This window comes from Pantherophis guttatus, chromosome 4, assembly GCF_059756535.1.
Source record: "Pantherophis guttatus breed Tessera chromosome 4, ASM5975653v1, whole genome shotgun sequence".
In the NCBI taxonomy this organism is placed as follows: Eukaryota; Metazoa; Chordata; class Lepidosauria; order Squamata; family Colubridae; genus Pantherophis; species Pantherophis guttatus.
The window spans coordinates 157,637,205-157,659,518 of record NC_142066.1 but is presented as its reverse complement, the minus strand read 5'-3'; the positions used below and the strand labels follow the sequence as shown (position 1 = coordinate 157,659,518).

The 22,314-nt window shown below is 43.1% G+C and overlaps 1 protein-coding gene across 4 annotated transcripts in view; it reads left to right on the top strand.

The window, feature by feature from the left end:
- Positions 1-151: 151 nt before the first annotated feature.
- LOC117673249 (adiponectin receptor protein 1) overlaps positions 152-22,314 on the top strand; it is a 41,743-nt gene continuing 19,580 nt past the window's right edge. For 2 of the 4 annotated variants that reach the window (XM_087894273.1, XM_087894275.1), the window contains exons 1-4: positions 152-302; positions 10,437-10,665; positions 19,538-19,654; positions 20,946-21,117. In XM_087894273.1, coding sequence (XP_087750399.1) covers positions 10,525-10,665; positions 19,538-19,654; positions 20,946-21,117 — 430 coding nt within the window. In that variant the 5' untranslated portion in view covers positions 152-302; positions 10,437-10,524. Of the gene's footprint in view, positions 303-381; positions 1,474-10,436; positions 10,666-19,537; positions 19,655-20,945; positions 21,118-22,314 lie in introns of those variants that run through there. The other 2 variants (XM_087894274.1, XM_060683223.2) reach the window with 2 other exon arrangements.

Genomic DNA, 22,314 nt, shown 5'->3' with positions numbered 1-22,314 from the left:
ATCCTTTTTCTTCTCCCTCCGCCGCAACTCCGATTAAAAAAAAAGGGAGATACGCCTCAGGGAGGCCTGCGACTACGACTCCCGTCGTCCTTTTCGCGCGCCCCTCCCCCATCCGTCGGCCATCTTGTCCCCGCGAACCCGGGATTCGCCGCTTTCTCCAAAACCGGTCCGGAGAATCCCGCCTCTTCCGGCCGAGCCACTTCCGGCGCTGCGGGAATGTAGCAGAAACGACGGCTGAGGAGAATCGCCGGAGCGGAGAAGAAGCTCGAAGCGGGCCGTTTAACGCGGCAAACCCCGTCAAGGTGAGGCCGAGGCCGAGGCCGAGGCTTCTCTCCCGGAGCCGACGTTATAGGCTTCGAAGGCCGTCGGGTCTCTCCTTGTTCCGGGGGGGGGAGGGCAGGACTGCAAAGCCCATGGTCCCCCGCCGTCCCGTCTTGAAGTGGGGGGGCGCTCATTTTTCCCGCCCTCCCCTCGTTACCTCACGATGCCCATCTTCCCCAGCCGGGCAGAACGAACAATTGGGGGTGGGTATAGTTGTGGTTGTGGGTCTGTTGCTTGAGAGGACTAGATGACCTCCGAGGTCCCTTCCAACCCTGTCACTCTATGATTCTGTAAAGGTCTCCTCCTGGTGGAGCAGTGGGGTTGGACTAGATGACCTCCGAGGTGTCTCCCAAGACTGTCATTCCGTAAAGGTGTCCTGCTTGAGTGGGGTTCGACTAGATGACCTTCAAGACCCCTTCCAACTCTTGATTCTTTAAAGGTGTCCTGCTTGATTGGGGTTGGACTAGATGACCTCCAAGGCCCCTTCCAAGCCTGTCATTCTATGATTCTATAAAGGTCTCCTGGTGAAGCAGTGGGTTGGACTAGATGACCTCCAAGGTCCCTGCCAGCTCCGTTATTCTATGATTCTGTAAAGGTCTCCTGGTGGAGCAGTGGGGTTGGACTAGATGATCTCCGAGGTGTCTCCCAAGACTGTCATTCCGTAAAGGTGTCCTCCTGGAGTGGGGTTCGACTAGATGACCTCCGACATCCCTTCCAACTCTGTCCTTCTGTAAGGGTCTCCTGTTTGAGCAGGGGGTTGTATTAGATGATAGATGATTAAAAGAGATAATAGTTGAAAAAGATAAGAGATTCAGATAGAAAGAAGACAGATTAGATAGGGGATGGATGGATAGAAGATAGATTAAATAATAGATGAGAGAAACATGATAGAAGGAAGATGGTTTAGATGTTTATGTGTGGTATAGTCACACCCACCTGCCACCCACCTGCCTCTCCAAAGCGCCTCTGGGCAGCTTATCTGGGTTTCTATCCACACCTCATAAACCAGGTTTCGGTCCCGAAAGTCACCCTGGGATTGATAGGAACCAGTCCTGCCACCTAAATCTTCTTTCCTCCCTCCTTGGGGTATAGTATAGCCTTCGTAGGTGGTGGGAACGCTGCTGAGGCTGGTACGTTGGGACCTCCGCCTTGGTGAGTAAAGCTTGCCCTGTTTTACAATGATTCTATGCTTAACACTGCTGTTGTGTAATGTCTGCAAGTGGCTTTGAGTTAGAGAAAGAGAAAAAAGTCCCTTTGTTTCAGGGCCCTTGTAACTGTGAGCCGTCGCTAAACAAATTGTCATAAGTCGAGGCCTACCCGTACGTGCCTGTTGCCAAGCGTCTGAATTTCAATTACGTGACCATGGGGATGCTGTGACGGTCGTAAATGCGAACAACTATCATAAGACCCGTTTATCAGTGGCATCATAACTTGGAATGGTCACTAAACGAACAGTTGTAAATTGAGGTACCTAGCTTTTTCCTTGCTTGTTTCTCCACTGATCAATTTTTAGTTTTTACCTGATCAATTTTTACTTTTTAGCTCAAATGTTTCAACCATTTCTGCTCAAGCCGCCTTTAAAATTTGTAAGTAAAGTGTTTTATCCTTTTTTGTCCCTTTTTTCGAAGTTGCATCGCTGATGTGTGTTTTTTAGTTCTATTTCTGGCCTTTAATTGTTAGGTTGCCAAAATAGAAATAGCTATGAAGTCTTTTCCTCTAATTTTAATTATTTTTTGTGGGTTTTTATTTCTCTTTTCATCTACAGAGGCCGGCTCTGCCTTAAATCTCTTTATCATAATTTGATATATTTAGCTCCCTGATTGGAATTTAACTGGTTGCCACATTCAGATGATATTTGCTTGGAGTTAATCTGTATATTTTATGCAGAAACCATAGCATTTTTTCTTCAGGGAGTCCTCGACTTCATGATGACTCATTTAACGACCACATAAAGTTCCAACGGCACTGAAAACCGTGATTTACCACCATTTTTTACACTTAACAACCATCGCAGCAGTCCCCCAATCAAAATCCAGATGCTTGGCCACCAGCTCATATTTACAATGGTCTCAGTGTCTCCTGGGGGGGGGGGTTGTCATGTGATCCCACCTTTTTTGTGAGCTTTGGATAACTCATTTTAACAACTTGCGGGGATTCCCTGAACAACAGTGGCCAGAAATGTGGTAAAATGGGACAGAACTCCCTGAAGGAATGTTTCCCTTAGCAACAGAAATTTTGGAGTTACGTTGCGGTTGTAAGTCCAGGACAGCTTTTTGTAGAAACCGTGGTATTTTTAATGTCCAAATTTATAAGGAAACTTGAGTGGATATTCATGCAGGACGAGGCATTTTAATCTTCCTATATTTTTCTTCTCATCTTTATGTGGTCCTTAATGGGGCCCCAAATTTATGTTGTTAAGTGAAACATTAGCTAACGGAGTTTTGCTCTCTTTGACGATCTTTCTGGCCATGGTTGTTAAGCGAATCTCTGTGGTTCTTCAGTCCATCAGTGAAAAACAGTCCTAAGTCCCTTTTCTCCATGCCGATGCAACTTTGACTTGTCACTAAATGAACGGCCATAAGTTGAGGATTGCTTGGGGCGAAACCACAGTGTTTTTTTTCTAGTTTTAACGTCCAAAATTGTAAGGAGCCAGGATCTGAACATTTTAATTTTCCTATGATTCTCTCCCCTCCCCCCCCCCCCACTCTTTATGTAACACAGACAGTCTGGTACTTCAGAAAGATAATTGTGATCTCGGAACTCTGTTGCTAAGTGACACGGTCGGAAACTAAGGAGCACCATCAGTGCTAGGAGGGAGGGGGTTTTGTAGAGAGGAGGAGGAAGGTTATGGGGTCCTTGGTACTCTCTGAGCTTGGTGATTTGCTTGCAGACGTTTCATGACCCAACTAGGGAACATGATCTGGTCTAGAAGGAAAGGGGGTGTACTCTCAATTTATATACCATCCCTTCCAGTACTGATGATGTTCCCTACTTGGGTCATGAAACATCTGCAAGGAAACCATCAAGCTCAGCAAGCACCAAGGATCCCACAGTCGTCCTCCTCCTCCAGATAACAAAGTTGGAAGGGACCTTGGAGGTCTTCTAGTTCAACCCGCTCCTAAAACGGGAAACCTGACACCATTTCAGGCAAATAATATTTCAATCTCTTCTGAACCCACTCTTCTTAAAAAGCCAGAATTTGCTGTCTGGGACACTTTGCCTTCTACTGGAAAACAGGACGCACCTGTGCGCACGAAGGAAACAGCCACTTTTGGGGAGAGGCCTGGCACACCTTTCCACCTGGAGCAAAATGGGAAATGTGTTTAGTGCTGAGGTAGCCTAACGCCCCCGCCTGTCCATCCTTCCTTATCCTCACCCAGGGAAAAAGTTTCATCTCTCTCTTTTGCTTTCTTCAGATTTCTTTTTAAAATCACTTCAGATAGAAAAGATTGGGAAGCTCCTCGGTCTCTGAGCTTGGCGGTTTTCTTGCAGACGTCTCGTGACCCAACTAAGGAGCATTATCAGTGCTAGAAGGAGATGGGTTTTGCAGACAGGAGGAGGAGGAGGACTGTGAGGTCCTTGGTGCTCTCTGAGCTTGGTAGTTTTCTTGCAGATGTTTCCTTTTCCAACTAGGTAACATCATCAGTGGTAGAAGAAAGTGGGATTTGTAGAGAATAGGAGGGGGGGGCAAGGGTCTCCTGCCTGAGCAGGGGGTTGGACTAGAGGACCTCCAAGTTCCCTTCCAGCTGGGTTATTCTGTGCAATTTCAACTTCCCCATTCATTAGCCGCTGTGTCCCCGTCCCCCAACTCTCAATCTGCAACTCATCCTTTCCAGGAAGAGACGTGGTGGGTTCTCTTCCTGGGGCAGAGAAAAACAAATTGCACAATGGGAGTGTCGATCCATCACAAAATGGCAAAAGCAACTCCTTTTTACAACCTCAGAACCTTCTCTGCAGCACCTTTGCTGATGTCCTCCTCTCCCGAGCAAAAAGCCACAAAATAAGAGCAAATCCTGCAGTTAGTCCTCACCTTACGACCGCAATTGAGCCCAAAACTTATGTTGCTGAGATATGTTTGAAGTGTACTTCGCTTCTGTTTTACAATCGTTCTCACCACCGTTGTTAAATGAATCCCTGCAGTTGTTAAGCGAATCCGTCTCCACCACTCGTCAGAAGATCACAAAAGGGGATCACGGGATGCCGCCACCATCGTAAATACGAGTCGGTTGCCCAGCGTCCAAATTTTGATTGCGCAACCAGAGTTAGTTCTTCAGCCACTGACACGGTCGTTAAGCGAATCTGGCTTTCTGCTCCTCAGAAGGTCGCAAAAGGGGATCGCGGGACACCTCCGCCCCGGGCCACCGCGACCTTCGTAAATACGAGTCGGTTGCCGAGCATCTGAATTTTGATCCCGCGACAGTCGTTACCTGTGGGAAATGGTGCTATGTCCCTTTTTTCTGTGCCCTCTTAACTTGAAACGGTCACTAAGTGAACTATCGTAAGTAGAGGACTGCCAGGATGGATGGATGGATGAATGGATAGATACAGGCAGGTGGATAGATAGATAAATAGAAACAAAGACATGAATTTTTTAGGGGGAGGAGGATGATGGGGTCTTTGGTCTCTTGGCTTAACTGTACAGGGAGTACTCAATTTACGACCGCGGTTGAGCCCAATATTTCTGTCTCTTAACAGAGACATTTGTGAAGGGAGCTTTGCCTCGTTTTACGACCTGTGTCGCCACCATTGTTAAGTGAATCCCTGCTGTTGTTAAATGAGTTATTCAGTGAATCTGACTTCCCCCTTGACTTGGCTCCTCGGAGCTTTGCTCTGTTTTACGACTGTTTGCACCGCTGTTGTTAAGCGAATCCCTACAGTCCTTAAGCGAAGTGAGATGGCCGTTAAGCCAATCTGACTTTCTGCTCCTCCGAAGAAGGTCGTGAAAAGAGGATCACATGACCCCCCCGGGTAACTACGACTGTCATAAATATGGGTCGGTGGCCAAGCATCCGAATTTTGGTATATGTGAGCATGGGGAGGACGCCACGGTTGTTAAGTGTGAAAAACAGTCATATTGCCAGTTTATTTCGGTCCGTTGTAACTTTGAACGGTCACTAAGTGAACTGTTGTTAAGTCGAGGACTGGCTGTGCTGTGAATAGCTAACAGCAGAGATTGTATATTTTGTTTCTTCATGAAATACAGAAAGCTCTTGACTTGCAACGGTTCATTTAGTTATAATGTTCCAAATTACAGTGGTGCTAAAAAAAAAAAAGCGATGTGACTGGTTTTCACACTTACGACCGTTACAGCATCCGTGGGGTCACGTGAACAAAACTCAGACGCTTGGGCACTGACTCGTATTTATGACGGTCACAGCATCCCAGTGTCATGTGAACCTCCTTTTGTGACCTGATGAGCAAAGTCCATGGGGAAGCTCGATTCACTTAACAACCGTGTTCCCAACTTTCCCAAGTGCATTGATTCACTTAACGGTGACAAGAAAGGTAGTAAAATGGAGAAAAGCTCACTTAGCAATTGCCCAGATTAACAGCCGAAATGTTGTCAATACACACCAAACTTTGATCCCACAAAAGGGATGTTGTGACAGTCATAGGTGCGAGGGCCGGTAGCCGGTTGCTAAATGATCTAAAGGACTAGCGAGAGAGTGAATTATAATTTTGCAACTCAGCTGTGTTGTTGTGTATTGCGGGTTTCCCTTTTGGACGCCTCCCTGATAGTGCATCCTCTTGTGAAATGAGGTTGCCAGGACAGGAATGGTGTCACATGGGTTGTGTAACACAAAGAAAACCCACAGCACAACACAATTTGGACTTTAAGGGCGGTGGGCCAGAGGGGGGATTATAGTCCATTATAATCTATTTGGGGAAATCTCGACCTGTTACAGTGCATTTTTAGATCAATACTGCTTTTTTTAAAATCGTTTTTGAAGGAAAAAATGGAGAATGCAGAATTTAAAACTGATTTTTTTTTCCTAAAATAGGCTAATAACACAAAGATGCATAAAATATATTTATATATACATGTCTGTAGGTGTTTGTATGTGTGTGTGTGTGTGTGTATATATATATTCTTAATTTTTTCTTCCTTTTCGTAGGTTTTATGTGTGTTTTTCTTTTAGCCAGGTTTCTCCTACGTAACCAAGATTTTTCTTTCTACAGCCCTAGCTCAGTAGAGTCACATCCACTCGATTCTGGGCTTTTTTTTTCTTCTGGCAGCCAGCAGGCCCTATGCTGCCCTATGCATAGGGCCTGCTGGCTGCCAGAAGAAAAAAAAAGCCCAGAATCGAGTGGATGTGACTCTACTGAGCTAGGGCTGTAGAAAGAAAAATCTTGGTTACGTAGGAGAAACCTGGCTAAAAGAAACACACACATATATATATATGTGTGTGTATATATATATCTTTATTGAATTTCTATACCGCCCTTCTCCCGAAGGGCTCAGGGCGGTGAACAGAATAAGATTTCATATACATATAATAATTTATTTATTTTTTTAAACAGTAAATAATAAATTGAGTCAACTTGGTGTACCTGCTAAGACCTTGGCATAGAATTTAGATGTTTATGCTAGCCCTGCTTGTTGAAACAGAAAGGTCTTCAGGGCACGTCGGAAAGTACAAAGATCTGGGATTATTCGTATTCCAGGGGGTATTTTGTTCCGAAGAGTAGGTGCCCCCACAGAGAAGGCTCTCTCCCTTGGAACTACTAGATGACATTGTTTTAATGATGGCACTATGAGTAGGCCTACTCTGTGAGAGCGTATTGGTTGGTGGGAGGTTATCGGTTGCAGCAGGTGGTCTCGTAAGTACTCAGGTCCTAAGCCATGGAGCACTTTAAAGGTAAGAACCAACACCTTGAAGCGCACTCAGAAGGCCACCGGAAGTGCAGCTCGCATAGAAGAGGTGTTACATGTGAGCGCCATGTTGCTCCCATAATTACTCGCGCGACTGCATTCTGGACCAGTTGGAGCTTCTGGGTGCACTTCAAGGGGAGCCCCATGTAGAGAGCATTGCAGTAGTCAAGTCGGGAAATGACGAGGGCTTGAATGACTGATATATATATGATATTAAGACAAAAATATATAAAATATAAAAATACAAAATATAATATATATATAATATATATTTTGTGTGTGTATAATAGGATAATGTAAAAAGTTATATAATACAGGTGAAACTCAAAAAATTAGAATATTGTGCAAAAGTTCATTTATTTCTGTAATGCAACTTAAAAAGTGAAACTAATATATGAAATAGGCTCATTACATGCAAAGCGAGATAGTTCAAGCCTTGATTTGTCATACTTTTGATGATTATGGCTTACAGCTCATGAAAACCCCAAATTCACAATCTCAGAAAATTAGAATATTGTGAAAAGGTTCCATATTCTAGGCTCAAAGTGTCCCACTCTAATCAGCTAATTAAGCCATAACACCTGCAAAGGGTTCCTGAGCCTTTAAATGGTCTCTCAGTCTGGTTCAGTAGGAGTCACAATCATGGGAAAGACTGCTGACCTGACAGTTGTGCAGAAAACCATCATTGACACCCTCCATAAGGAGGGAAAGCCTCAAAAGGTAATTGCAAAAGAAGTTGGATGTTCCCAAAGTGCTGTATCAAAGCACATTAATAGAAAGTTATGAGGAAGGGAAAAGTGTGGAAGAAAAAGGTGCACAAGCAGCAGGGATGACTGCAGCCTGGAGAGGATTGTCAGGAAAAGGCCATTCAAAAGTGTTGGGGTGTCACAAGGAGTGGAATGAGGCTGGAGTCAGTACATCAAGAGCCACCACACACAGACGGATCCTGGAGATGGGCTTCAAATGTCGTATTCCTCTTGTCAAGCCACTCCTGAACAACAAACGTCAGAAGCGTCTTGCCTGGGCTAAAGACAAAAAGAACTGGTCTGTTGCTCAGTGGTCCAAAGTCCTCTTTTCTGAGGAGAGCAACTTTTGCATCTCATTTGGAAACCAAGGACCCAGAGCTTGGAGGAAGAATGGAGAGGCACACACTGCAAGAGGCTTGAAGTCCAGTGTGAAGTTTCCACAGTCTGTGTTGATTTGGGGAGCCATGTCATCTGCTGGTGTTGGTCCACTGTGCTTCATTAAGTCCAGGGTCAATGCAGCCGTCTACCAGGAGATTTTGGAGCACTTCATGCTTCCTTCCGCAGACGAGCTTTATGGAGATGCTGACTTCATTTTTCAGCAGGACTTGACACCTGCCCATACTGCCAAAAGTACCAAAACCTGGTTCAATGATCATGATTACTGTGCTTGATTGGCCAGCAAATTCTCCTGACCTGAACCCCATAGAGAAACTAGGGGGCATTGCCAAGAGAAAGATGAGAGACATGAGATCGAACAATGCAGAAGAGCTGAAGGCTGCTATTGAAGCATCCTGGTCTTCCATAACACCTCAGCAGTGCCACAGGCTGATAGCATCCATGCCACGCTGCATTGAGGCAGTAATTGATGCAAAAGGGGCCCAAACCAAGTACTGAGTACATATGCATGCTTTTCAGAGGTCCAATATTGTTCTATGTACAATCCTTGTTTTATTGATTTCATGTAATCTAATTTTCTGAGATTGTGAATTTGGGGTTTTCATGAGCTGTAAGCCATAATCATCAAAATTATGACAAATCAAGGCTTGAACTATCTCGCTTTGCATGTAATGAGTCTATCTCATATATTAGTTTCACCTTTTAAGTTGCATTACCGAAATAAATGACCTTTTGTACGATATTCTAATTTTTCGAGTTTCACCTGTATACCAAATATATATTTTGTATACATATGTATGTGTGTGTGCATACATACATACATACATACATACATACATACATACATAGATAGATAGATAATAGGCATGCTTTAAGAGGTGAGAACTTTGACTCCCAGAACCCTTTTTACCATTATCCTCAATCAGGGTGGTTTTGATTTAAATAAAATCAACTTAAATCACTAAGGCTTCATTTAAATCAGCTTGATTGAAACCATAATTTTTAAAGAGCAACTGTCATCTCTGTCCCATAGCAGCTCCTCCTTGTGAGATTTTAAAACATCCAGAGTTTGTACTCACTGATTCGACAGACAACTCTGATGTACAAAGAAAGAAGGTTTATTGAATTGGGTTTGCAAAGGCAGGCCTCCACGTCCCTCCCCAATGTGGATTGGGATCGTGAAGCGCAGTTTTCAAGTTTCACACCATGCGTTTATACATTTCCACACAACATACTAAGATCCCTTACAAATTCTGTGTTTGTGACAAAGGTGATTACCCCTGCCTTGTTACTACAGGGTCTCTCTTATCTTGTCTTTTGCCATTTGTCCGGAACATTCAGATCAGGCTGACCCACAGTGATCATCTCTGTGGTTTTCATTTGGCCTTGCTACTGAGGCTTGCAATAAGAGTTATTGACTTAAAGTATTTTTGTCATTTTTCTGGTACATTTTATAAAAGGGTAACTTTCCATCCATTCTCAGATCTTCTGACCCGCTGTTGACTCAATGACAGTTCCATTCCCTTTAATGGGACGGCTGGCGATGTGGCAGGGACACAACAAGGGGGGGACGTAGCAGGCAGCAGATGAGTGGATGCCCACTAACAGGCGCTGCCATGATGGATCTGAAATGACAGGTTCTCATAATATATAAACAGCTAGTCCTCGACTTAGGACCACAGTCAACCCCAAAATTTCCATTGCTAAGCTGGACTGTTGCAAAGCTTTGGCTCCTTTTTATGACCTTCCTTACCGCAGTTGCTCCGTGAATCCCTGCCGTTAGTGACACAGTCGTTAAGTGAATCAGTCTTCCTGCTGGTCAGGAGGTTGCAAAAGGGGATCGCCTGACCCCGGGGACCCCTGCGGCCATCATAAATACGAGCCAGAACTCTTATCACGTGACCATGGGGAAGTCACAACGGCCTTTTAGGTGTGAAAAATTGCTCTTTTTTGTTTGTTTCTATCTTCAAATAGTCGCTAAACAAATCATCATAAGTCGAGGACTAGCTGTCTTTCCAGAAAATAGCCAAACTGTTTCTGCAGCGGAGTGAGACTGATCTTGAAAATAATTTGCTTTTTTTTATTTTTATTTTTTATAGGGAGAATTGGGGTGCTTGGAGAGCCCCCTCCCCCTCAAGCTTCTTAGCTTTTGCACCCGCGCCGGCCTGGTGCCTGCATGGTGACTCGATGGCATCTCGCAAAGGATCGGCCACCAGTCCCGGAAATGCACCCGTTGCCAATGACCGAGACCGGGAAGACGTGGAGCTGGCCGAGCTCGGACCCCTTTTAGAGGAGAAAACCAATCCGGGAACATCCCATTCAGCCAATGTAAGTATGGATTTCCACAACATGGAGGTGGGAAAATCAAGCCATTAAAGTATGAATTGATTGAAGCTCCTTTGCAGCCAGCCCAATGGAAGAGACTGAAGGAGGGAAGGAGGCCCACTGCGTTTGGGGTGAAAGGCTGCCTTGGGATTTGTCATCGGGGGGGGAGGGGGATAATCACCAGTTCAGCCTAAAGAATGTTGAGTGATGACATTTATTTGGGGTATTGGTTTAAAATTTAGATTTATAAATTTAGAGGAAAGAAAAAAGAGAAGGAAAAAGAAAATACGGAAAGGAATAAAAAAGAAGGGAAGGGAAGAGGAAAGGAAACATGAATAAGGGAAGGAAGGATAGAGAGGGAAGAAGAGGGAAGGAAAAAAATAGGAACGAAAAAGAAGGTAGGAAGAGAGCAAGGAAAAAGAAGAGAGGGAGAAGGAGACAAAGCAGGAAGGGAAGGAAGGAAGGAAGGAACAAGGAAAGAGAAAGAAAGAAAGAAAAAGAAAGAAATTTCCCCTCCTTCGGCCCTGGAACTAAAGATATACAGAACAAAAGTGTTTAAAAAGAACCCCCTGAAAATTAAAAACAGTTAAAAATTAAAATTAAACCTTGGCGTTCTAGCTTGAAACAACTGATTTGGCAAAGTCTCCTGCTGACAACTGGAGCCCGCAAACATCCTAAGAAATTCACAAAGGAGCATTTGCAGATAGATAGAAGAGAGGGAGGGAGGGAGAGAGATAGAGATATGTGTGCCTCTATGTGTGTGTGAGAGAGAGAAAGAGAGAGATGATAATAAATAGATGAGAAATAGATGAGAAATAGAAGATACAGATGATGAGAGAGATGAGATGAGATGAGATGAGAGATGATAGATAGGCAGGCAGAGAGAAAGACGGGGAGTGAGAGAGAGATAATAGAGATAGATAGATAGATAGACAGACAGACAGACAGACAGACAGACAGACAGACAGACAGACAGACAGACAGACAGACAACCATGTTTCCCCTGAAATAAGACCCTGTCTTATATTTTTTTGAACCCTGAAATAAGTTATGGGCCTTATTACCATGTGCTCAAAAGCCCGATTGGTCTTATTATCAGGGGATGTCTTATTTTGGGGGGAAACAGGATAGAAAGATAGATAGATATAATAGATGAGAGATGAGATGACAGAGAGACAGAGAAAAAGAGAGGTGATAGAGATGATGCGGAGAGATGAGAGAGATGAAATGATAGATTATAGATAGGTAGATGGAGGGAGAGAGATAGATGATACAGATAAGAAATAAGAGAGAGATGAGATAATAGACAAAGACAGAGAGAGAAAGACAGGGAAGAGATGGATATAGGATAGAGGGATGGAGGGGAGAGAGACAAACAGGAAGAGAGAAGGGTGGGTGGGTGAATATAGATTAGAGCAGCGGTTCTCAACCTGGGGGTCGCGACCCCTTTGGGGGTCGAATTGCCATTTCACAGGGGTCGCCAAAGCCCTCTCTGCCCCCCCCCACGCCTTCACTCACCCTCACCCTCTGCCTCTGTTGGATCGCCGGTCACCGGTCGTTTACCCCGCCCACTCCCAATCTATTGCTGCCTCCTGAGTCCCAGTTGATGGCTAGAGGGAAACAAACCGTTTAAATTCTTGCTGCTGGGCTTCAAAGGGCTGCCCTACAGCTGATCAGTGTTAAAAGAAAACAAATGGTGCCTGCAAAAATAGAAAAAAACCAGCCCCTTTCAGCTTCAGCATAGGTTAATTACCATAAATTGATTTGATCAGCCTCCGGACTCTCAGCTGTTTTGCGAAGGGCTCAGTTGCTAGCTGCAAAGAGAGGAGCAGATTTTTTTTTCCCCTAGCTATGCTGAAAAATGAAACTGAAAGTAAAACAGGCTGCAACGTGACAAAATGAGGCAGAGAGAGATTTCTTTTTCTTTTTCCTCACCAAAAAAGGTAGGTGCAAAACTGCAAACAATGGGAAATTTAGGGCAAAAGAGGAGGTTCAAGATTTTAAAACACAAAAGAAAAAAAGCTCTATTTAACTAGGGAATTGTAATCATTGAGATACTATTAATTGTATATTGTGTTGAAAGCAGAAATGGTTAAGTTGTGGTTTGGAGGAATATATGGAGGAAATTATTTGGTTTATTATTATTGGTAAATATAATTAATTGATTTGTAAGAAATTGGATTGCATGGAAATAATTGGAATATTCATGTTTGTATTGATTGATATACAAAAAAGATAGTTATATAACTAATTGATTTATATTAAAATGTTGAATTTGTATTAAACAACTGTATTACATAATTACATAATTAACCAATGTGAGGATGGATATAAAAATAGATGACAATGGGAAGGGGTATAATATAGAATAGAAGGGAAAAATTGAATTTGATTAAGATTAGAGATGAGGATGAAGGGTAATATTGGTTTTTTACAAAAATAGATGAGGAATAAATATGGCAAAAAGGAAATATAGAAATTGTAAATTTAATTGAAATGACTAAATACTGGTTAAATTTGTGAACCGGCCAAATACTCTGTTCAAAGAAAATACATTGTATGTTTGCATGTGTGTTTCTAATTATTGCTATTTATTCATATTTGTTCTCTTTTATTCTTTAAAGTTTAACAATTCATTCTTTATCTTAATATCTTTATATTTATTTGGGGTTGGTTTTCTTCCCTTTCATCTTTTTTATTGTACAGCAATCTTTCTCCTCAAACCTACCACCTCACTCTTTTCTTTCCTTCTTACTTTCTCTTCCCCTCCTTCTTCTCCTTCCTACTTCCTCTTCCTTTCTCCTTCTCCTCCTCTCTTCCTCCCTCTCTTACCCTCACTCCTACTCTAATTTCCCTTCCCTTCCTTAATCCCTCTCTATTGCTGTATCCTTTTATGCATATGGACTACTCAGAGCGCTGAAAAAGTTATTTTTGACTGGTCCTCACACTTTTTTTTTTTTAATTGAAAAAGTTTTCAAATACAAATTTTCCCCCTTTTTTATCCCCCCCTCCTCCCTAACCCCCCCTCACCACCCGTCCCCCCGTGACTTCTTCAAAATAAAAACCTAATTCATAATAGATTATATAATATTTTACCACCCCCTTACTCCATCCTCCAAATACTGACCCTTACTTTCTAATAATATTATTAATATTATTACTTCCCCCTTTTACCATACATTTCAGAATAACATTCTACTATAACATTGTATAATAACTTCTGATTTAGCACAGTAATATTGTTATGACTCCCAATTTAGTAATAATCTGCCCTTTTTCCTCCCTACATATATCTACATATTAATATAACATTTCAAAACAACCTTCCACCTTAAAACTATATAATAAATCCTAATTTAACATTTACTCTTTTGTAACATTTACTCTTTTGTATATATTAATATAACATTCCAAAGCAGCCTTCCCCTATAAGACTATATAATAAATCCTAATTTAACATTTATTCAACTCTGTCCATTTCCTCCACTCCCGTAAATATATCTCTTAAACATCCCTGTTCTTAAACTAAACAATCATTAAACTAGCCTGTATCCACCCACATTCCTACAAAATTGCCATGCATAACAATTCTTAATATCTTTATTCTTCTGCCCACCCTACTAAAAAAAAAATATTCCCTTATATAAATAAAATCAATGACTTTAAATTTATAATCCATATAATGTCTTCTTTGATGTCTTTCCACTGGATTGTTAACTCCATCACCCATATTAGGGTAACATAACATCCTGATTGCAACAGAATGTTCAAAATCCTCAGTTATCATCTGCCCCCATCAATAATAAATATCTTCATGTATATAAAAAAAGAAAACAACCACCCGAGTGACATTATAATTGTATTCCATATAATATCTGAAATAGTGGATTTCTTCAGGATTATTGATTCCCACCATCATAATGGGGTAACAACCAGATCTTTTGCATGCCCCAGCATAGCTCTCTTGCCATGTAGCTCAGCATAAACATGATATATTTATCATAAAAAAAGTCCAAAATAGATAATTCCAGTCCAACAATTTAAGGCCCTTTTCACATCCCAAGATTACAGCATTGCAGAGGTCTGTCACTCTCCTCAGGATAATATTAACCAATACTTCGCCTCCCCTATTTTTTCATGTATTCAGTCATTTTTTAAATAACTGGCTTCACTGTTGCCTATTTTAGGAATTTTTGTTTTTGCGAGATCTATTTCTTTTTTTCTTGACTTTTTGTGGGTTTGATCTCCATCCTAATCTCCTTTCTACAAATTGTATGTCGTCTGATCGGTTTTCATTCTGATTTATAACTTGATCTTGTTGGTTTTGCTTTTGTGACTCATATTTCTTTTCTATAAGTTGTGTATCAACTAATTGATTTCCATGCTTGTCTGTGACTTGATGAATCATCACGTTAGAATCCGATGCCACTTCTCTCTTATTTATAGATAATCCAGCTGAGGTGTCTAAAGAATCCAAAGGCGATTCATCTACAGAGGCCTCTGTAACTCGATATTTTTTCTTTATTTCCAACTCCTTCTGCTTATCTTGTGTTGTGCATAAAGATGTTGAGTTCATTTTCAAAAATTTTTGATGAAATTCTTCCGCTTTTTCAACAGTATTTAATTGGTATCTTTTTCCTTGATATCTCAATATTATACCAACTGGAGCATCCCACCTGAATAAAATATTTCGTTTTTTAAGCTCAGTCACCAGAAAACCAAATTTCTTTCTTTCCAATAACATCTTAGGCGGTAGCTCTTTGTATATCCAAATCTTTCTTCCAAACAATTGCAAAGTAGAATTAAAAGATTTTTGCACAATATTATTTCTTATTTCTTTATCTGTAAAATAAATCACATCTCTATGCAGTTGCCTTTGCTTTGCAATCCAGGAATTTATTCTATAAACTCTGTCGATCCTACAAAATACTTCCTCAGGGTGAACCTTTAAGATCCCAGCCAGAATTTCAGAAGATATTTTCCTTAAGTCATCTCTGTTATTTTCCTGTAATCGTCTCAGTCTAATCGCATATTCAGTGAGATTATATTGCATCATTAAAACTTCTTTTTCAATCGTTGTTTTATGTTTTCTGCATTACAAGTCTTGATCAGCTTCCATTTTAGGTTTTTCTTCTAAGCTATTGTCTTGAGTGTTTATCAAATCATTTTCAATTTTTTGTATTTTATTATCCAAATTATCCTCAATTTCCTCCATTTTAGACTCTAATAAATTAATATTTGTATCCAACTTGATCATAGTTTCTGAGAAACCATTAGTCACTTTTGCAATCTTTCGTTGCAAAGTATCAAACTTTAATTGCACTAATTCTTTAATTTCCTGCTTAAATTTTTCAAAGTTCTGATTCACAATCTCATCCCTTCTTACAATCTCCTCCAAGAGAAATTCAATTATATTAAAATCAGTTTTCTGAGACTGTAGGTTTAGAACTTGTTCATATAATTTGTGTATGGGGGAATCCCCCCCCCACTGCTTGTTTGTCCGGGTTTGTAAGTCTGAATGCCATATTTCCACACAGACAAACTCTTTTAAGAAAGAAAAGAAAAGCAAAGAAAGGGAAAAAAAGCTTCTTTCCAAACAAGATCAATATCAAATCTCCAGGAAAGAGAAAACACAAAAGTGGAGCTTTATCTTCAATTGTAGCCAGGAGTATTTATTCCGCTACTTTGTAACTTAATAGGAGACGGAAGGACTTTCCCTTTCAGCCCCTTCTCAAGCCTCGGCAGTCGCCATTTTAAAAATTCTTTTTTCCTTCTTCAGTAACTTTTTTAAAATAAATGAAAATACTTGCGATTCAGGGTCACAGGTCCAGCTCTCATCCTCTTTAATTGATCTGTTAGTTTTCTTTAATAGGCTTGTTCTCGTCGCCTAGCTCTGCAAAAAGGCAGAGGTCTCCCAAAGCCCAGAGCGGCAGCGGGGGAAATAGGGAGCCTCATCTGCTTCGTCCCCAAAAGTAAAAAAAAAAAAACTTTTGGGGCTTCGCAGAGAGCTCTACCTACCCTCGCATTTCCTCATGGAAATTGAGTTTTTCAAGCCGCCTTTCCGTTGTAAAGGCGGCTCTTTACAGGCGATGGGGCTGGCGGTCCCGAGGGACCGTCTGGCAGCGACGAAGAGCAAACCGGAAGTCTGGTCCTCACACTTTTGACCAGTCCTCGAACTTACGACTGTCCTCACATTTTACTTTTTTGCCCTATCTTGTCACCATGGTGAAGAGAAGCAGTTGTGAAATGAGTGACACGGTTGTTAAGAATGCTACAATGGGCATGATGATCAGTCATAAGTGCGAAGACCGGTCAAAAGTGCGAGGACCTGTCAGAAATCACTTTTTTCAGCCCTCTGGGTAGTCCTTTTGTGCACATGGACTACTCAGAGGGCTGAAAAAGTTATTTTTGACTGGTCCTCGCCCTTTTGACCAGTCCTCGAATTTACGACTGTTCTCACATTTTACGTTTTTTGCCCTATCTTATCACCATAAGAGTGAAGAGAAGCAGTTGTGAAATGAGTAACATGGTTGTTAAGAATGGTGCACGGGCATAAATGTGAGGATGGTCATAAGTGTGAGGACCAGTCAAAAGTCCGAGGACCTGTCAGAAATGACTTTTTTCAGCCCTCTGAGTAGTCCCTATACACATAACCCGGTCACATGACCAGCTAGCCACGCCCACCCAGTCACATGACCTCCAAGCCACACCCACATAATAAGCCACGCCCACAGAACCAATAGTAAAAAAAATTTAGAACCCACCCCTGGTTGGGGGTCACCACATGAGGAACTGTATTAAAGGGTCGCGGCATTAGGAAGGTTGAGAACCACTGGATTAGAGGGAGGGATAGATAGATAGATTAGCGATAGAGAAATAGAGAGGAGAGAGATGATAGGGAGAGTTGAGAGCTAGATGATAGAGATTATAATGGATGATAGATGATAGAGAAAGATGAGATGATAGAGGGAGATGATAGATATTATAGGGAGGGAGGGAGGGAGAGAGAAAAAGAGAGGGAGGTTTTTTGGTGTATGCAGAATCTTGCTCTGTTAATCACTTGGAGAGCTGGCCATCCATATTTAACTGAGGTTTAAAAGCAGTGAATTCTCTTAGCTGGCCTTGTGTGACATTTGGGTGTTTATCTGCTTTTTGCACTTCGGACCGTGTTAAACATCTTTTTCTGAATTTCTCAGCAAGTACAAATCTCGCAAACCCCAGTTGCGGAACCCCAAAAACACGAATTAAATTAAATTGTCTTCCAATGCAAATCCAGGGATTTTGGCCTCCATTCCTGGCTTGCTTTACGAGTTGCTCTGCTTGCATTTTAAACTTCTTTTCCTGCCCTAAAAAAAATCCAGTTTTGCCAGGAATGAGGGGGGGGAAAAAACCTAAAAAGGAAAAAAAAATGTTCTTTGACATTTTGACTCACTGCCACAGTTTGCCAGTGTGAGTTGTTCCCTCTTTGCTGAAGGAAGAAAGCGCCTGGGCTGTAGATCCGGTCCTCGATTTAGGACCTCCATTGGAACCACACATTCTGTCGTTAAAAAAGATGGTTATTCATTGGGTGGCGCCTCGTTCTACTACCTTGCCTTGTTTGAATCGCTGCAGTTGTTGAGGGAACAAGGCAGTCGTTAAACAAAGCAACAGCAGTGAAAAAAAAGTGATTTATGACTTATGACCACAGCATTTTCTAGGGTCAGGTGATCAAGATTTCGGTGCTTGGCCACCCTCACATTTTTACGTGGCTTATACCATCCCAGGGTCACGTGATTGCCATTTGCAACCTTCTCACTCAGCAAAGTTAAGAGGAGAAGCTGGATTCATTTAATGGCCACACGATTCACTTAACAGCTTCAGTCATTTGTTGAACCATCATGCAATCAAGGGAAGGGGAGGGAAGGGAGAGAAGGGATTGGAATAGGAAGGAAGATTGGAATTGGACAAAAGGAAAGGGAAAGGAAGGAAAGGAAAGAAGAAAAGGGAAGGAAAGGTGGAAAGGAAAAGAGAGGGAGATGAAGAGAAGGAAAGAGGGAAGAAAGGGTAGAGACGAGAGAAAGAGAAGGAAGGAGAAAGGGAGTGAGGGAAGGATAGATGGAAGGAAGAAAGAAGAGAAGGAAGGAGAGTGACGGAAGGAAGGATAGAGGGAAGGAAGGGTGGAGAGGAAAGAAAGAAGGAAGAAGAAAGGGATGGATGGATGAAAGGAAGAAAAAAAAGGAACAGTACAAGGGAGAGGAAATGGAGGGAGAGAAAGAAAAAGAGAAAGAAAGAAAGAAAGAGAAAGATTAATATTTCTGAGTAAGCACAAACTTCGCAGAGCCCAGCTGCCACACACCCAAAAACCAGAATTAAAGTCACAACTGGATTCATGCATCTAGTCCTTGGCTTAAGGACCACAACTGAGCCCCAAATTTTTGTGGCTAAGCAAAACATTTGTTAAACAAACTTTGTCCCATTTTACGATCTTTCTTGCCCTAGTGTTAATTGAATCAGCTCATAAATTAATCATGTGGTTGTTAAGTGAATCTGGTTTCCTCATGGACTTCGCTGGTCAGAAGGTCGTAAAAGGGGATCGCCTGATCCCGGGAAACTACGACCGTCATAATTATGACTCAGTTGCCAAACCTCACAATTTTGACCCTGGGGACGCTGCAAAAGTCGTAAGTGCGAAAAATGGTCATAAGTCGCTTTTATCAATCCAATGATATCTTTGAACGGTCACTAAGCAAGTCGATGACTGCCTGCATAGCATTTTTTCAACCAATCATCCCAGAGGGGCCGCTGAGTTTGCAAAGCTCCGGTTTCAAGAGATCGTCCCGAGACCCCTTTCGTCAGACATTCACACCTTCGCGGTCTCTTTTTTCTCTCTCCGTAGAGCCCGTGTCAGCCATGCCCGGCTACTCAGGAGGAAGAGGAGGAGGAAGTAAGGGTCTTAACTCTCCCCTTGCAAGCCCACCATGCAATGGAGAAGATGGAAGAATTCGTCTACAAGGTAATTCGTCGGTTGTCTGAGACGGAGCCCGGTTCCTCTTTCGGCGGAAGGAGAGGGTCATGTTCTCGCGAGGAAAAAATGGAGCACAGAGCGGCATCAAAGGGGCCATAATGAGGATTTCCACAGACCAAGGGTGTGAAACTCAATTTCATTGAGGGCCGGATCAGCATTGTGGTTGTCCGCCAGAGGGAGGGGCGTGGCCAGGGTACTCACGGCCAACTGGGCGTGGCCAGCTTGACGACTCACACACACACACACACGTGTGAAAGGCCAGAGATGCTGATCTGAAACCTTGTGGCATCCATGCTGGGATGGGGTGGGCCCGGCTGAGGCGACGCTGGTCCAACGCCTCCTGTATGTGCTCCAGGATGGGGGGGTTGGGCCTGTGAGCGCCTGTGCACGCCACCTATACACACACATGTGCACACCGGGATGGCGTGGGCCAGGCCGAACCAACGCAGTCCGGTCCCTTACAGTTTCCAGGACAGCGGCACAGGCCGGATCTGACCACATCGGATTGACACCGATGGCACTTGGTTTTCTAATTTAAGCTCGACTCACTTAACAACCATGTGACTAATTTAACTCCTTCACTTAAGAAATGTGGCAAGAATGTCATACAACTCACACATTTCTGGCTTAGCAATGTAAATCCTGGGCTCCATTTTGGTCATAAACTGAGGACTCCATAATCTTTTTGTTGCGTCCTCTTGAACGATTGTCTCACTTTGGGGCAAATTTGGTAGAGGTTTTTCAGGGGAGTTTTGGGGGAGGAATCTGACTCAGGGCCAGTGGTGGGTTCCTCCCGGTTCGGTCCGGTTCGGCCGAGCCGGTAGCGGTGACGATACGACGTCACCAAACCGGTTCTCCCCCCCCTCCCCTCCCCCCCACGTTATTCTTACCTTTTATTTGGTCCCACCCCCAATCTATTGCTGCCTCCTGAGTCCCAGCTGATGACTAGAGGGGAAAAAAACTTCAAAGGGCCGCCCTACAGCTGATCAGTGTTAAAAACAAACAGAGTCAGGTCGTAAGTGCGAAGACTGGTCGTAAGTGTGAGGACCTTCCAGAAATGACTGACCAGCTAGTCATGCCCACCTCGTCACATGACCTCCAAGCCACACCCACATAATAAGCCACGGCCACAGAACCGGTAGTAAAAAAAATTTAGAACCCACCCCTGCTCAGGGCCCATTGTTTAGCCTTTCCTAGGGAGCTGGACCAACGCCACCCCTATGAGGAAGGCCGAGCCAAATGTGCTCGGTGAAAATAACCAGATTTTTATCGGTCACAGGTCTGGGAAGGCCGGTGGCGAGTCATCCCCTATGATGTGCTGCCCGATTGGCTGAAGGACAACGATTACCTGCTTCACGGACACCGCCCGCCTATGCCATCGTTCCGCGCCTGTTTCAGAAGCATCTTTCGCATCCATACCGAGACCGGAAACATCTGGACCCACCTGGTCGGTGAGACTGGCCATCGTTTCCGCAAAGCACACCCTTCCCACCCAAAATTAAATTCCTCCCTGTGGTTTTCCTTTGCTTCGCCCATCCGAAATCAAGGAATTTAATCCGGCCGGGACCCGAGTTCAAATCTTGCCCTGGCTAAGGCATTTTAATCCAGCCCGAAAAACAAATGAGAAAGAGAACCTTCCTGATCTAGATGGAGTTGCATCCCAATTATGGAGATTTTTTTTTAATTTTCCCACCGTAGTTAAGCAAATTGTGGTCGCTAAGTGAATCTTGCTCATCCCATTGACTTTGCTTGTTGGGAGGTTGCAGACGGCGATCACGTAACAGTGGGAGGCCGCAACCGTGGCAAATAGACCCTGAATTTTGACCACATGACCATGGGGATGTTGCAACAGTCGTAAGTACAAGGAGGAGGACCGGTCATCAATCATGTTTTGCCCTGCCGTTGTAACTTCAAACGGTCGTTAAATGAACACGGATCATCCTTGAGTTACAAGAGTTCGTTTACGACCATCCAAAGTTACGAGGGCACTGAAAATAGCAACTTACGACCGTTTTTCACACTTACGACCATCACAGCATCTCCACGGTCATGTGGTCATCATTCAGATACTTGGCAACCAATTCATAATTACGACGGTAGCTCAGGGTTACGTGATCCCCTTTTGTGACGTTCTTATGAGCAGCGTCAACTGGGCAACCCAGGTTCACTTATCAACCATGTTACTAACTTAACAACCATGGCTAGAAAGGTGGTAAAACTCAATAACTGTCTCACTTAGTAGCAGAAATGTTGGGTTCAATTGTGGTCATAAGTTGAGGACTACATATAGAGAACAGATGGTTCCCTTAACAACGGGGGACATTCCCTTAACGACCACAAACAACATCGTGAAATTGGGTCAGTCACAGGGGCAAGTTACTTTACCACCGTCGCGTGGGCGGCCTGCTTTACGACTGTCACACCTTTACGACCGCAATGGGCATGTTCTGTTACAGTCGTAAACCGAGGACTGTCTTTAAATGGGCGCCGTGTTGTGTGGATTTCACGCAAAAAACAAACAACAGGTGCCTAATCGAGTCCTGTTGTGTTTATCTTCCTTTTTTTCGCAATCGCATTAAACAAACACACTCACACCCCAAGCAAAGGCTTGGGGATCAAAGCATTGGGCTGATCTCAGGGCGCCTGAC